Source organism: Dendropsophus ebraccatus, chromosome 11 (genome assembly GCF_027789765.1).
Source record: "Dendropsophus ebraccatus isolate aDenEbr1 chromosome 11, aDenEbr1.pat, whole genome shotgun sequence".
Taxonomy (NCBI): domain Eukaryota; kingdom Metazoa; phylum Chordata; class Amphibia; order Anura; family Hylidae; genus Dendropsophus; species Dendropsophus ebraccatus.
Genome location: NC_091464.1, coordinates 53,088,495 through 53,102,976, shown reverse-complemented (window position 1 = coordinate 53,102,976; position 14,482 = coordinate 53,088,495). Strand labels below are relative to the sequence as shown.

The 14,482-nt window shown below is 40.4% G+C and overlaps 1 protein-coding gene across 4 annotated transcripts in view; it reads right to left on the bottom strand.

The window, feature by feature from the left end:
- Positions 1-1,898: 1,898 nt before the first annotated feature.
- Positions 1,899-14,482, bottom strand: part of STX1A (syntaxin 1A) — a 105,980-nt gene continuing 93,396 nt past the window's right edge. For 2 of the 4 annotated variants that reach the window (XM_069946301.1, XM_069946302.1), the window contains exons 5-10: positions 12,171-12,244; positions 11,331-11,439; positions 7,146-7,219; positions 5,813-5,950; positions 4,124-4,234; positions 1,899-3,012 (exon numbers count right to left, since the gene is read on the bottom strand). In XM_069946301.1, coding sequence (XP_069802402.1) covers positions 2,935-3,012; positions 4,124-4,234; positions 5,813-5,950; positions 7,146-7,219; positions 11,331-11,439; positions 12,171-12,244 — 584 coding nt within the window. In that variant the 3' untranslated portion in view covers positions 1,899-2,934. Of the gene's footprint in view, positions 3,013-4,123; positions 4,839-5,812; positions 5,951-7,145; positions 7,220-11,330; positions 11,440-12,170; positions 12,245-14,482 lie in introns of those variants that run through there. The other 2 variants (XM_069946304.1, XM_069946303.1) reach the window with 2 other exon arrangements.

The following is a 14,482-nucleotide window of genomic DNA, read 5'->3' as shown; positions in this document are numbered from 1 at the left end:
AAAGCCAAAGCCAGAAACAGACTATAAAGAGAGATCAGGTCATAAAGGAAAGCCTGAGATTTCTCCTCTTTTCAAATCCATTCCTGGCTTTGGCTTCAAATCTTTGCCAGATAATCTGTCAGATAATCTTTCTGTGTAAATGGACCCTCAATTTTAAAGCGACTCTCTACCCACAATCTGACCCCCCCAAACCACTTGTACCTTTGGATAGCTGCTTTTAATCCGAGGTATGCCCTGGGGTCTGTTAAGCAGGTGATGCAGTTATTGTCCTAAAAAACAACTTTTAAACTTGCAGCCCATGCGAAACGGGAGTATCTGTGCCCTAACTTTGCACCATCCCTCCTCCTCACCCTCTCCATCATTAGGAATGCCACTGGAACATTTTTGACATGCTGAACATTGCACAGGTGGTTTACGATCCAGCCCATGTTCAGTATTCACACAGCTGACGAATAGGAGACAATCTGCCTGGAGCATTCCTAATGATGAAGAGGGTGGGATGGAGGGATGGTGCAAAGTTAGGGCACAGATACTCCAGTTTGGCACGGGCTGCAAGTTTAAAAGTTGTCTTTTAGGACAATAACTGCATCACCTGCCGAACAGACCCCAGGACAGATCTTGGATTAAAAGCAGCTATCCGAAGGTACCAGCAGTTTGGGGGGGGGGGCAGATTGTGGGTACAGAGTCACTTTAAGTGTCAACCAGGTCCCCATAAACCCTGACCATAAACCCTGACCAAGCATGAGAGGATCTATTGTGTAGATTCACAGAAAATCCCTAAAATACAGATGAGCAAACCTTGTGGTATCATATGCAGAAGACTGGAGGCTGGAATCACTGCCAAAGGGGCTTCAACTAAGTACTAAGTAAAGTCACCACAAAAGTGGTTGGGCCAGATAAGTGAGTAGGTGAGTATGGAAAGGCCCTGTTAAATCCCTACCTAAGCTTTAGGGACCACCTGGTTTTGGCAGCTCCTGGCCCAGGTGTGGCTATCCCTACGACATGTAAAGGATGGTATACAGGTGTGGTGATAAATGCTGTCTAGCCTTCTGTGTACAAAGTGTGCTGTCAGGGAATGTCAATTTATAACAAAGATTATTGTGTTTTTGCTGGCAATAGTCAGGAGTACTTCTTGCCAATTTGTGTGTCCAGTACACCAAGTGTTGGGTGGACTGTAGGTTAAGGTGTGACCCTATTCTGTCTTCCAGCATCTTACACCTACTGTCAATGCAATATGTAAGGTTTGCTTTGTCATTATGGGGTTCCGAGTACAGAATGATGGGGGAAGGCTTACATTTTTTTAAACTATTTTACAATTTGTCAATATTCTCAATTCTCCAAAACTATGATTTTTTTTTTCCTGCGGTGCAGTGTCCCCTTCATGTCTGTGTGTTCACTTGACCTAAGCGAAATGACATCTGAGGCTACCATCTTGATTTGCTGCAGTGGGCTGTTATGGGGGAATTTATCATCTGCCCTGTAAAATTGTCAGATTGTGCACTTTTTCTTATGCTGGCTTAGTCAGTGACATTTATGAATGCCTCTTTGTTAGCATTTTGGTAATATACATTGTGCTAACCATTAATGTCATTGTGTGAAGTCGTTGTTTGGTTGGCATTAGGCCGCATTTACACAATTTTTGTTCTGCACTGAACACGGATGTGGAATGCATGTAACGGACTCCCCCTTCCCCGGGCAGCATCTTTGATAAGATGCGGTGCATATGAATACAGTTCCCCCGCCCCAGCATCTTATCACAGATGCAGCCCGGGGTGGGGGAAGTCCGTTACATGCATTCTACGTCCGTGTTCCGTGAATGAGGCCTTACTCATTTCTTGTACTTTATTAGTTACATTAATAACTGGAACAATGAATAGTGAGACGCATAATGTCCCCAAACTCACGTCATTTATTAAATGCCACAGGTGGGCTGCAGACAAAATACACCAGGAAGATATAACACCAAATATAAAAACTCTCCTCACAAAGCATGCTGGTGATTAATCCCTTCAGAGTTGGGAAAGTACAGAGTTTTTCCTAACTTTAAAAGGGGTTAACTCCCGTCTGGCACAAGCCGTAAGGCACCTCAGGGCTTGGTTTACCATCATAGACTCGAACGGATGGTTCTTCCCTGCCCCACTGTGACGTCTCCACAGCTTCCAGTACACAAGGAGTCTCCTCACACATTGATTCGTCTGCATATGTGGTTTAGAGAGACATATACACACACGGGTGGACACCTTGCTCACACAATTACAAAAGGAAATGTATGCACATGATACAAAAATGGGAATGTGCCCCTCTCATGGAGAGGTGTCGATAAAGGGCGAGGGTCACACAAAACATATTCCAACCTTAAAATGTTTAACCAAACACTGAACCCCTGTCATGCAAAGGGGAGGCCAACATGGTCTGTCCCAGCGCGCTGTCCCAAGTTATTTTTTGTTCAGAGGGGGAGGAATATGGTGGAATAAAAATTGGCTCTGCTTGGCACTTTGGCCCAACACTGGTGTCTAGTTGGCTGTGGTAGAGACAGATCCTTCTCCAACCTAAAAGGCATCTGGTGGGCATGGGGACAGAATATAAAGGCAGTGCAGGAAATCTAACCCTATATTGATCCCTAAAAGCACCAAGCCGGATCCACCATTGCTGGAGAATGCTCTTCTTGGAGGGAAGTAGCACGGGCATCGCTTTGCATCCAATCCCAAGTCAGTGGTCTGGCTTTTTTAAACCCCTTCCTCCCCCTCCCTCAGCAAACAGTCTCTCCCTGGGTACGTGCGCTGGGTTACACACAGGGTAGTCATGCAGAGGGGCTCTCCTCTTGGGAAGCGTGTTTTCGCTGTCAGTCCCCCACCTTCAGCAGCGGCTTGCACTGATTACCGCATATTTCCTGCTATGTCCAGAACATGCAATTTGCGGCTGCTGTTCTGTCCTCTATCCAAATATTCCTCCAAACGTTGATGCAATGACAATCCCAAGCACCACACAGCAGATAATGATCATGATCTTCTTCTGCAGAAACAAGATAGAAGGAGTCGTCAACATGTTTTAGCGCTCTAAAATGTATATTACAATGAAACATGCTAAAATGGTTTACCTGAAGCAAGTAAATGGGATATACATTGTGGTATTGTGCTATGGACTGAGTTACCACTAACTGCTAAAAATATGCAAGACCGGCTCTTTTTTGTGTCCCAGCTAAAAAATGTTGGGCACCACTGGAGTAACATAACTGTGATTAGGGTTCTAGAGTGATCAACATTCGTTTCAGTACTTGCTTTTTAGCTTCAGTTCATAAAAGGAGCCATAAAAGAAGCAAATCCACTGTCCCAGATCTATCATATGGCAGGATACCACTAGTGACTGACAGACCCCATTGACATATATTGGAGTCCCTTGGGTTCCAGCATTCATCATTTTGATGTAAAAAAAACAGCTTTGCCATCAAATATAGAATTTAATAGAATGTCTAATGAAAGAGTAGCTGGGTACTGCTCTTTCAGCAGATAAACTAGACCTCAGAACTCAGTAGTGACCTTGTTGGTATCCTGTAGTTGAGTACAGCTATCATATTACTCCATCAGTGGTGTACAATGAAACCTCCTTCAACTGACCACTCAAAATTGCATTGAAAGGTAGTCTTCTATGGCCACTATGGTGGACTAAAAATCTGTCACAAAAAATGTGGTCTAGATTAAGGGGTGGTCTTATCAAAAAGCTGGAGCCACAGATAGTTGGGAGTTGAGAGTAATAAAGATGTAACAGGTAAAACGCGTTGCAGAACGCTATTCTGGTTGTATTTTATGAAGAACCTGGATTAACGATTATTGGTTTTATAGGAAAGTTGTGGTGGAATATCATTTTTCTGCTTTACACTGTTCGCTCTGAATGTCTGGGAGTGGATCACATGCGCTTCCCTAATGGAACCTTGATCAGAAGGTATGAAGACCTTGTGTTATACCTTCATGATTAGGGTTCAGCAGTTTGGAACTTTTTCTTTTGCATAGTTGGGAGTTGGTTGAGTCACTCGAGATATTTTAGATACAAAGCAACGGTAGCGAACAAGTTGTTGGTAAAGGAAAGCCTAGCTAAACATCGAGTGTGACCATGACTAGCTACTTACCCTTCTGGCTTTACTCTGGTACTTGACAGCTTTTTTGGTGTCGGACACGGCTCTTTCCACATAATCCACAGAATGTTCCACGTTATACTCTATGCGATCAATCATCTCTCCCTGATGGTGTGTAGAAAGAAGGGGGCAAGGAAAAGGAGAAACAGAAGAGGCCAAAAAGAAGGAGCCAGAGAAGTTTCGGAAGACATCAAGAGAGAGAAAGTAACACAGAGAAGTTGGAGAAATACAAAAAAGCGACATACGAGATCAGACACATGCAAGTGGCCGTAGCCATGTTCATGGCAGAGAGGAAGCATGCATTATCGGTTAGTAAGAGAATGAGATTTATATCGAGGACATGGGTTACAGAGAACAAGGCACGGACCGACCATGAAGAAAATAGAAGATTTAAAGCACAATCCAGTAAGCAGAGACAAATAAAAGGGTAGCACAAACATTCAAATGACCATAAGAGATGGACATGAAAGACACGGTGCAGAAAAGATCAGAAAGGTCAGAGAACACAGAAGACAAGATCAGATTTAGAAGAAGACCACAGCAAGAAGATAGAGAAGTAGAAAGTGATACAGGAAGAGTGAGCAAGGGATAACAGAAGAGGGCCAGAGAAAGAGTTACTTAATACTTTGCTGTTAAATCTTCATCACTTGCATGTTACCTGTTCTTCTGTGGGTGACTTTCAGCCCCACTTGCTCCAATAAGCTTTAACCTGCATTGAGACAACAATAAAAGTAAGTTCTATAAACCAATATAACAAGAGTATGTCAAGGAACAAGAGGTTGGAGCAGGCAGGAGAGAAAAGCAGCAAGAGATGGACAGTGTGTTGAGAATTATTTTGTACTATATGGGCTCATAACAGACTATGGGCGCTATATTTATACCGATTCTGGATATGGCCGTGTGCATGATGTCCAAGGTCAACCTTTACTTCTATACTAGGGAGTCCACAATTCCCAAGTATAGCACCTAAAACACAAATGCGGTGGAGTTTATTCAACCCCTGCCCAAATGTGTAGGTTCTGGGGGGTTCCAGTTTTGTCTATATAAATGTGGCCTAGCATGTACTAAATTTTGGCATGGAATAGTATTTAGATCTATCAAGTTCTTAACCACAGAACCTATCATTCCACACATATTTTTACTATCTAATGACATTGTACTTAGTGGAGTGAAATAAGAAATTTGGCTCCAGGCTTAGCTATTTGTATGTCAATCCAGACATTATAGTGATAAAGGCTATTTCTATATAATGTATAGAGGAGAAGGCATGCAGACTATAAATGAGTCACAACTAGCTGTTGCCATGAAAACAGGACACATAGGCGGTCTCAAAGATGAGTACCACATACATAGGCACAAAACACACACTAAAAAACACAACATGAAGATAGTTTGCACCTACCAGCTGAGCGCTCATCCCACACGCAGCATGGGAAGTAAAGACAGGAGGGAGGGTGAGAAACCCAATGCCCGAGTGCAAATTGTTGACCAGAGCACCTCCATTTTATGTATTTATATACCCAATAAATGCAATATTAATCCTATATCATTACAGTAAAGGAAAAATATGGGGAGGCTTTATTAGTATATTTCCGAACAATTTCTTTTTACAGAGTCCAGGAATGAGCTGTCCCTCCTAAAGAGCATCATACGGATTAAAAATGGCCCTAAGTTTTTACGCACCTGGCTCTCTACAAGCATTGCCATGTCCATAAACATGTCGTGCAGTTCCCGAATGCTGTTTTCCAACTTGATGATTTCACTGTGCCGAGTTTCAATCTCATTCAGAGCTTGCTTAGTAATGTTAGAGTCCATGATGATCTGCAAGGAATAAGATTGGAAACCTATTATTACATGAACTTGGCCTGGGCTGCACTAGTGATTGTGAGCTGCCACTAAGAGCTTGGGCCATTGGTTTAGAGTTGGTTATAATGAGCAATAGAGCCTGAAGCATCCAACTTGCTGACCATCAGCTTGCCTTCTTCCCATGTAGCGTCCAGGTACCATTTTGTCTCTCTGGTAGGTGACAGGCATGCACCCAGTTATCTGCATGATGTAAAACTAATTGTGATTTATCAGACAAGGCCACATGGGGGGGGGGGGGGGGGGGGGGGAGTCCTCACATGCCCATGGGCAGGGGTTAGCATGAGCACTATAAACAACATACCCTGCCCAAAATAGACTGTGATGCACTATATGTTCTGAGGGACCTGTGAAAGCTCTGTGACCCTTCAACATACCAGCTTCCTTGACCCGTGTCATTGTCATGAGATAGAAGATCTCATAAAAAGTCCCTCCACACTGACCATATTTTATTAGGTCCAACAGATAATGTGTTTTGGGGCATACAGATTACCCCTTCCCCAGATCACAAGGACGTTATGGCTGAATATGACTCAGAGAGAGCTGAAATGCATCAATTTGTTCTGTTATCCTTGTTGAGAGTTTGCTTTACCATGTACTGTATGCCCACTATGACTTCTGAAATAAAGGAAACTATATGCTTTTAAATCATAACTAGAGATGAGCGAACCGGGTTCGGGTTCGAGTTGATCCGAACCGGAATGTTCGGTATTTGATTAGCTTGGGCTGCTGAACTTGGATAAAGCTCTAAGGTTGTCTGGAAAACATGGATACAGCCAATGACTAAATCCATGTTTTCCACATAGCTTTAGGGCTTTATCCAAGTTCAGCAGCCACCGCTAATCAAATGCCGAAAGTTTGGGTTCGGATCGACTCGAGCATGCTCCAGGTTCGCTCATCTCTAATCATAACTAGAAAGCTGGCTTCATGTGTTTCTGTTACCTATTGGATTTCAAGCCATGCACCATAGGGGGATGAAGCTGCTCTGTGTTGTTCTTCTGTACATCTCAGGATATGTTCCGTTTAGAAATACGATGAGAAACTACAACTAAAAATGGAAGTGCACATGTTGTGTACAGATAAGGGTGAACAGTCGGCCCATAGAATTCCAGTCCAAAAATCTCAAGAATAATTGAAATAAGAGGTAACATACCCCTGATGAGAAGATGGCTGGGTTTCCACTTTCCAACATGTCCTCCAGCTCTTCACTTGTTGTGGTTCTCCCAGCTGGGTACACACAAAAAAACCATCATGTATGCATACAGTATTCTGCTTTCTGAATACAGTCAGTGAAAGACCACATCATGTATCATGTCATAGGACACAATGGTTGCCTCTGCCACAAACCCAGCCAACATCTGCATGACAGTTTCTTTGCACAGTTGTAAGAAAAAAAGTAAGTGAACCCTGGGGAATGACCTGGATTTCTGCATTGATTACTAATACAATGTAGTCTGATTGTTATGTACATCCCAATATAGGGAAAAAACACAATCTAACTAAACTAATAACACAAGCAGATGTAATGTCCATACACTGAGATGAAGGGGAAAGTGTGGGTTTTATGGGTGCTTTGGTCACTAACACATGGGAAAAAATGGTTAGTATGAACCATGCCCTAATGTAAACATCTCTCAGAAGACTTGTCAGATACATAAAGCAGCAAAAGTCTGCAAAAGCATAGCTAAGGCTAGAATCACACATGGCAGTTGTTGTGCAAAAGCCAGAAGTGGATTCAAATGAAATGAAGGACTTGTACTTCTCTTTCCTGTTGGACCCACTTCTGTTTTTGGCACAAAAACTGCCATGTGTGATTTCAGCCTAAAGACATGGATTTATATCAATCCATGTTCAGACAAAATGTCTATACATTCTAAAAATTCTGAAATGTTCCTATTCTCACTAGAAGTGGGTATCCCGTAAGAACACTCCAGGAGCACAACCGGCAATCCTGAAAGTGGTAAGAAGAAAGTGCTCAAGGTTAACAGCAAACGATGTACAGAAGAGGCTACAAAATGCAAAAACCTTGGTGTGTATTGGCTACTTAAAAAACACTGAAGGAAAAGGACAATTGGACATTTTATTAATAACCAATGCAGAAACCCTGTTCATTCTAAAGGATTTACTTACGTTTTCTTGTTAAATGAACTTACAAAATAAAATACTACTAGTAGCATTCTTGGTGGCTGCTTCTACTTGTCATTATTATAATGATATAAAAATGTAAAATACATAAATATGTAACTCATTATCAATATTGGCCTAACTTTAATCACGCAAAGTGCTCTGGGCCACAGGCCGCAATGCACAGCCAGATGGATGGGCCAGATTGAGTCATGTGTTGTCTGCTACAAGTCAGTACTGTACATATTCTGCCTTGGTATTTCTGCCTGTACTCTGCAAATTTCATCAAATAAGAATGTTTATGAAATATATTTCAATGTTCTTCTGCGCAGTGCATAGAGAGATTGCTGGGCATTATTAAATATATAAATATATATATAGTTCTCTAGGTATAGTCATGTTCTGTTACTGGTTTTACTGGTTGCCAATATATATCTACTGTAGAGGCCAAAGCTATAGGGCCAGTACTGGAAAGGAGCCCAACAATTAACCGCTTGCTGTTCATGCAGTGACACCTACACACTTCATTGAGGCTCTCACACTGTGTTTTTAATATTCCATTAAGTTAAGGGTGCCTTTGCACACACCGGACCTGCCACAGATCCACAGCAGATCTGCAGCAGATTTGATGGTGCAGATTTGATGCTGTGTTCAGTTATTTAGATCTAATCTGCTGCGGATCCGCAGCAGAAAATCCGCTGTGATACTGTGTGTCTGAAGCTACCGTAAAAGGGGTAGTTCAACAAAAAAAATTCTTTCATATCAACTGGTGCCAAAAAATGCCAGAGATTTGTCATTTACTTCTATTAAAATATCTCAAGTCTTCCAGTACTTATCAGCTGCTGTATGTCCTGCCAGAAGTGTTGTATTCTTTCCAGTCTGGAAAGCATGAGAGGTATTCTGGTTCAATGTTTTTATTAGGTTTTTTAAGAACAAATTACAAAAGAGAAAATCTATAAGCACTGACTTTGGGATTTTCTACTGCTATGGACAGTTCCTGTTGCAGACAGAGGTGGCAGCAGAGAGCACTGTGTCATATTGGAAGTAATACACCTACAGAAAAAAAGCTCAGACTCTGACCAGTCAAAACATTTGACATGTCTCTGCCCATTTAAATTCCATTACAGTGACACCACATGGGAAATTATTTTTTTTTTAAATTGCCATTGTAAAATTAAATTAGCTGTCTGTTTAATACACACTGATGTCAGGCCCTTTGCAGCTACTCTCTGCTACAGAGAAAAGATGAAGGTCCCTAATGTGGGAAATATTTACCCAATACAGGTTAGGTAAGCTGAAAAATGACTAAATAAAGGGAAATGCATGTAATCCCATTAAAGTGGTATACCAGCGAAAATCTTTTTCTTTCAAATCAACTGGTGTCAGAAAGTTTTATAGATTTGTAATTTACATCTATTTGAAATTCTCAAGTCTTCCCATACTTATCAGCTGCTGTATGTCCTGCAGGAAATGTTTTCTTTTCAGTCTGACACAGTGCTCTCTGCTGACATCTCTGGCCGAGACAGGAACTGTCCAGAGAGGTAGCAAATCCCCATAGAAAACCTCTCGTGCTGTGAATAGTTTCTGTAACAGACAGAGGTGGCAGCAGGGAGCACTGTGTCTGAAAAAAAACACACCACTTCCTGCAGGACATACCGCTGCTGCTAAGTATGGAAGACTTCAGATTTTTAAATAGAAGTAAATTACAAATCTATATAAAATTCTCAGACCAGTGGATTTGAAAGAAAAAGATTTTCGCCGGAGTGCCCAGTTAAGCATTCCTGTTAATATATTGTATTGTAAGTAGAAGACATAATATAATAAGAACACCAAAGTTGCAGCCCCATTTAAACTATATGAAGTCCAGACATATTTACTTGACAAACTGACAAGAATCCTTACATTCCCATTTAGACTCTATCTGTTAAAGTCTGGACAAATGCCTAAAGTAGGACATGTTGATTGCTCTTTCTGCATTCTCTATATTTCCAACGTAGGATCCAAATCAGTAACAATGACAGAGAGCCAGTTATAGCCTACAGGGCCATGTACCTATTAGTCTTCTAACTCCATGGTGCCCTCATGTATTAGCAAACAGGACACTTCTCATTTCCCATATAAATAATAGGCTAGTCCTGCAAATCATAGAACAACCTCTGGCAGAACTCAAGGGCACATCCAACCCCAAGAGATATTCTTCCATCTCCTCTTCTTCCTGCCTCAGTCATTCTCTCAGCAGACTGTCACTATAAATATGAGCTGTGGCAGGGATGATGTCTCCTTTATGAAAATGATCAGACATCTCCAGAGCTGTCCGCCAGTCACATGACCTCCTGAAACCTTACAGTGCACCAAGCCTCTCATCATCCACACAAATCATCACAGATCATCGGAGACTTAATTGTAACCTACCAGCTATTATATCTAGATGAACTGTCTTATATGGACAAGAGACCCCTTCTTTGCAAGTTTAAATATCATGCATTGAAACCTTGGTGTTGATTTAGGCTTGGTTCACACTGCGTTTCTGCAAGCCGTTTTTTTGCAGAAAACTGATAAAAAAAGGATGCATTTGTGTTTATCCGTTTTGATCACTTTTTCCAATGACTTCCATTATTAAAAAAAAACAAAACAGATCAAAACGGATGTGTTTTTTTTTAACGGACACAAAAAAAGAGTTTGACTAACGTTTTGTGTACGTTAAAAAAAAAAAAACGGATCCGTTTTGATCCGTTTTTTTTTAAATTGGAGGTAATTGTAAAACTGATCAAAACAAATGCACACAAATATATCAGGTTTTTTCATCAATTTTTTGCAGAAAAAGACGGATTGCAAAAACGTAGTGTGAACTTAGCCGATAATCTTACAATGTAAATGGGTGATAATGACGTTAATACAACAGCAATGATTAGAAGAGAAATGGATTTTTTTTTGGACACGAAAAAAAATTAATCCAAATTGTTACAAAGAGAAAAATAAGCACTTGCCCGGGAAAACGATTATTTTCTAAGGGACCCCTAAAATGAGAGTTGGAAACCAAATGGTTACAGTAGTAAAGTGCTCCAGTCAACCTTAGATGACAATAATAATGTCAGTTCTATAGTGGGCTTGAGCTTTACAGTATTTTAGATAACAGCATGACAAAAGCGTACCGCCTGGTCTATGGATCAATCAGGTTTTCCTTATAGTCAAACAAAAAAATTCAAAAACTTACTGATTTCCAGCTGCCTCTGGATACGGCCTTTGCAGCGCTCACGGTAATCTGACTGAGTGGCATTATATTCAGACATCACCTCTACAAACTTGCGAGACAATGTTGAGTGCTAGGAGGAAAGCAGAGTGTGAAGAAAATCAATAGGTTCTTATTTTCAGCAGCACTCCTTCAGCTAAGGTGTACAATACTATCAGAGTATAATGGTCTATTGTGTTTTGTGAGGGACTTGCATTTTTGGCGTGCAATTGCCTAGTCATGCCCCATGATGTTATATTTTTCTTGAATATCTGATAGCTGTGTGACAAATTTTCACACTCCGTTTTTGCAATCCGTTTTTTCATCTGTTTTCAGCAAAAAATGGCTGAAAAATACGAATGCATTTGTGGGGTTTTGATCCGTTTTTCTACTGACTTCCATTTTAAAAAATGGATCAAAACGTATCTGTTTTTTTAACGTACAGAAAAATGTAGCTGACCTTAATTTTGTATACGTTAAAAAAAAACCTGATGGATTTTGATCCATTTCTTTTTATAATGAAAGTCAATGGAAAAACAGATCAAAACCGATGCACACAAATGCATCTGTTTTTCCATCCATTTTTTGCAAAAACGGATGCAAAAAACTATTGCAAAAAGTGTGCATCCAGCCTTACGTCTTTTCATTTCCATCAATACCACATACAGTATGCATAAATTATAGAAACAAGTATGCAACAGTATGCATACAAGATTTGGAGGGTGTAAGATCATGTTTTTTTTTTTGTACTGGTAGCCTGGAAAACTGCAGGTAAACGTGGAGCTATAGATAGTACAATTCAATTACTTATTAGTGCTGTCTCACCTGTGTTTTTCGGATGCGCAGGTCAGCAGAAGAGCGGTTCATGGCTTCTTCCTGTTCAATGCTTTGTTCAATATCTGAAATAAGAAAAATCAAAGGTTTAAATTTTCCCATCTTATCATATGTATCACTGTCAAACATAGATAAAGTTCAATGAAAATCCACGGCACTTCCAATTCAAAGGAAAAAAAAGTGAAGTTTTTTAATCCGTGCAAGGCATAACAAAGATTGCACGGAATAAAAAACGTCACTTTTTTCATCTGAATTGGAAGTGCTGTAGATTTTCATTGAACTGTAGCTATTTGTGGTCCGTGGTCATGACCCTTCTACTGGCATCCTTACAAGAGGAGTGCTGCTTAGTGATTCTTACACGATAGATAGATAGATAGATAGATAGATAGATAGATAGATAGATAGATAGATAGATATGATTCTTTATATCTTATTAAGGGAAAGCTGGATTTCCCTCACCCTACAGCAACAAGTAGTTCCCAGGTCCCTTCCTGTTCCAGAGAAGAAGAAAGAGAAGGAGGGGAACTTAGTTATAATCCCTCTGCTTATAGTTTGTCTAATTAGAAATTTGTTTCACTTTGCCTATCTTATCTGTGTTTTGCAACTTCTCCACCATGGGGGTATAGTGAATAGAGAATGTGCAAGTTAAAAAAAAAGATGTGAAAAGGTTACAAATTACAAATCCCCCCGCTATGTGTATGGTAACGTATTAAGAATGATGCTCTGTCTCTAATATGCAGACTATTAAATTCACAGGCCATAGGTTGCACTACAGCAGATCTGTAACAAGCTCTACAGACTCCTTTCTAATAAATGAATGCTATTTAGCCTGCCGGCACATAATAAAATTAAATACATTTGGACAGCTCTGTTTTATATAATTGGAAGTGTTTAAGTGCAAATTATCAATTGAAGAGCTACTGAGCACACACAGTAATTCACAATAAATGTATCTGAATAAGACTTTTTCTAGCAGCCGCTCCCTGGGAGGCACAGCCTGAATAGACTGCAGCCATTTAGCAGCCTGTTAATCCTTTCTATCTATTTAAGGCTTGGGCGACACAGACACCTTCATAGCACTCCCGATTGATTTTAGGTATTGAGTGATAACTGCAATCCACAAGACTGGTGTTCACTAGCTATACAATAGATCTCTATACTAAGTTCCCATCAGTTAATGAATGGATCACCTAGGCAATGCATGTGGTGTGAATAGAAAATATTTTGCTGGAAAATGCACGTACTTAGGGGCTGTCTGATGGCAATAAGGACAGGAGTGATGAGAATGTCAGCAATGACAAATTGTTTTTACAGTTCTTTATAATACTCTAATGCCATATAACTTCTAGGGCTCCCTGTCAATCAGCTGATTTTGGCACTCTCGCTTTATCGGTGCGCCTGCTATTATACCTCGGCCTATGGTAAAATCATAGCATTTGGACTCATCTTATTACTTGATGCAACTTTACTCCATTATAATCCCCTGATGAAACCTGTGAGGTGGAAACACGTCAGGACGTTGGATGTTATGGGCCATTTATAAATCTTATACTGATTATGAGTGACATGTTCTCGTGTCATTCTAAATAATGATATGTGTTGTGATTGTGCTGATTTATCTTTGCATAATATGATAATTCTAGCGGTTATCACTTGATGCATTTACTGGACACCATGCTGACTGTTATTTTTGTGATGTAGAGAGTGGGTCAGGATTGTGTGGGGATGCCCTTTTTGGGCAGACACCCTGTCTAGGTTTAGGGTGTGGTATTTTGGTACAAAAGGTTACTCATTCTAATACCCAGTTATTTGCCCTCCTGTATCACTAGCCCCTGAACTCCTTAGGCTAGGTTCACACTGCGTTTTCAGCATCCGTTTAACGGATCCGTTTTTTTTAACGGTCAAAAAAGTAGTGTCAACAGTACTTTATTGTGCGTCAAAAAACCCGCATCCGTTTGAATCCGTTTTTTTTTTTTTTTATAATGGAAGTCAATGGAAAATTGGTTCAAAAACGGATGCACACAAATGAATCAGTTTTTTGCAATATTTTTTTTACAAAAAACAGATCCGTTAAACGGATGCTGAAATCGCAGTGTGAACCTAGCCTTACCCTGTAGAAACCTAAGCCAATTCAGTAGAATCTTTTTTGTTGTTGTTAAAGCGATGCAATGCTTGTTACACCTTTGTATGTTGTTGGCGTCTGTTATGGATGATCAATAGGATTGATAGTCATTATATACCATACATATAACTGTTGATCATTGATTTTGCTCCGAAGGGGGACACCTTGGTGATGGAGACTT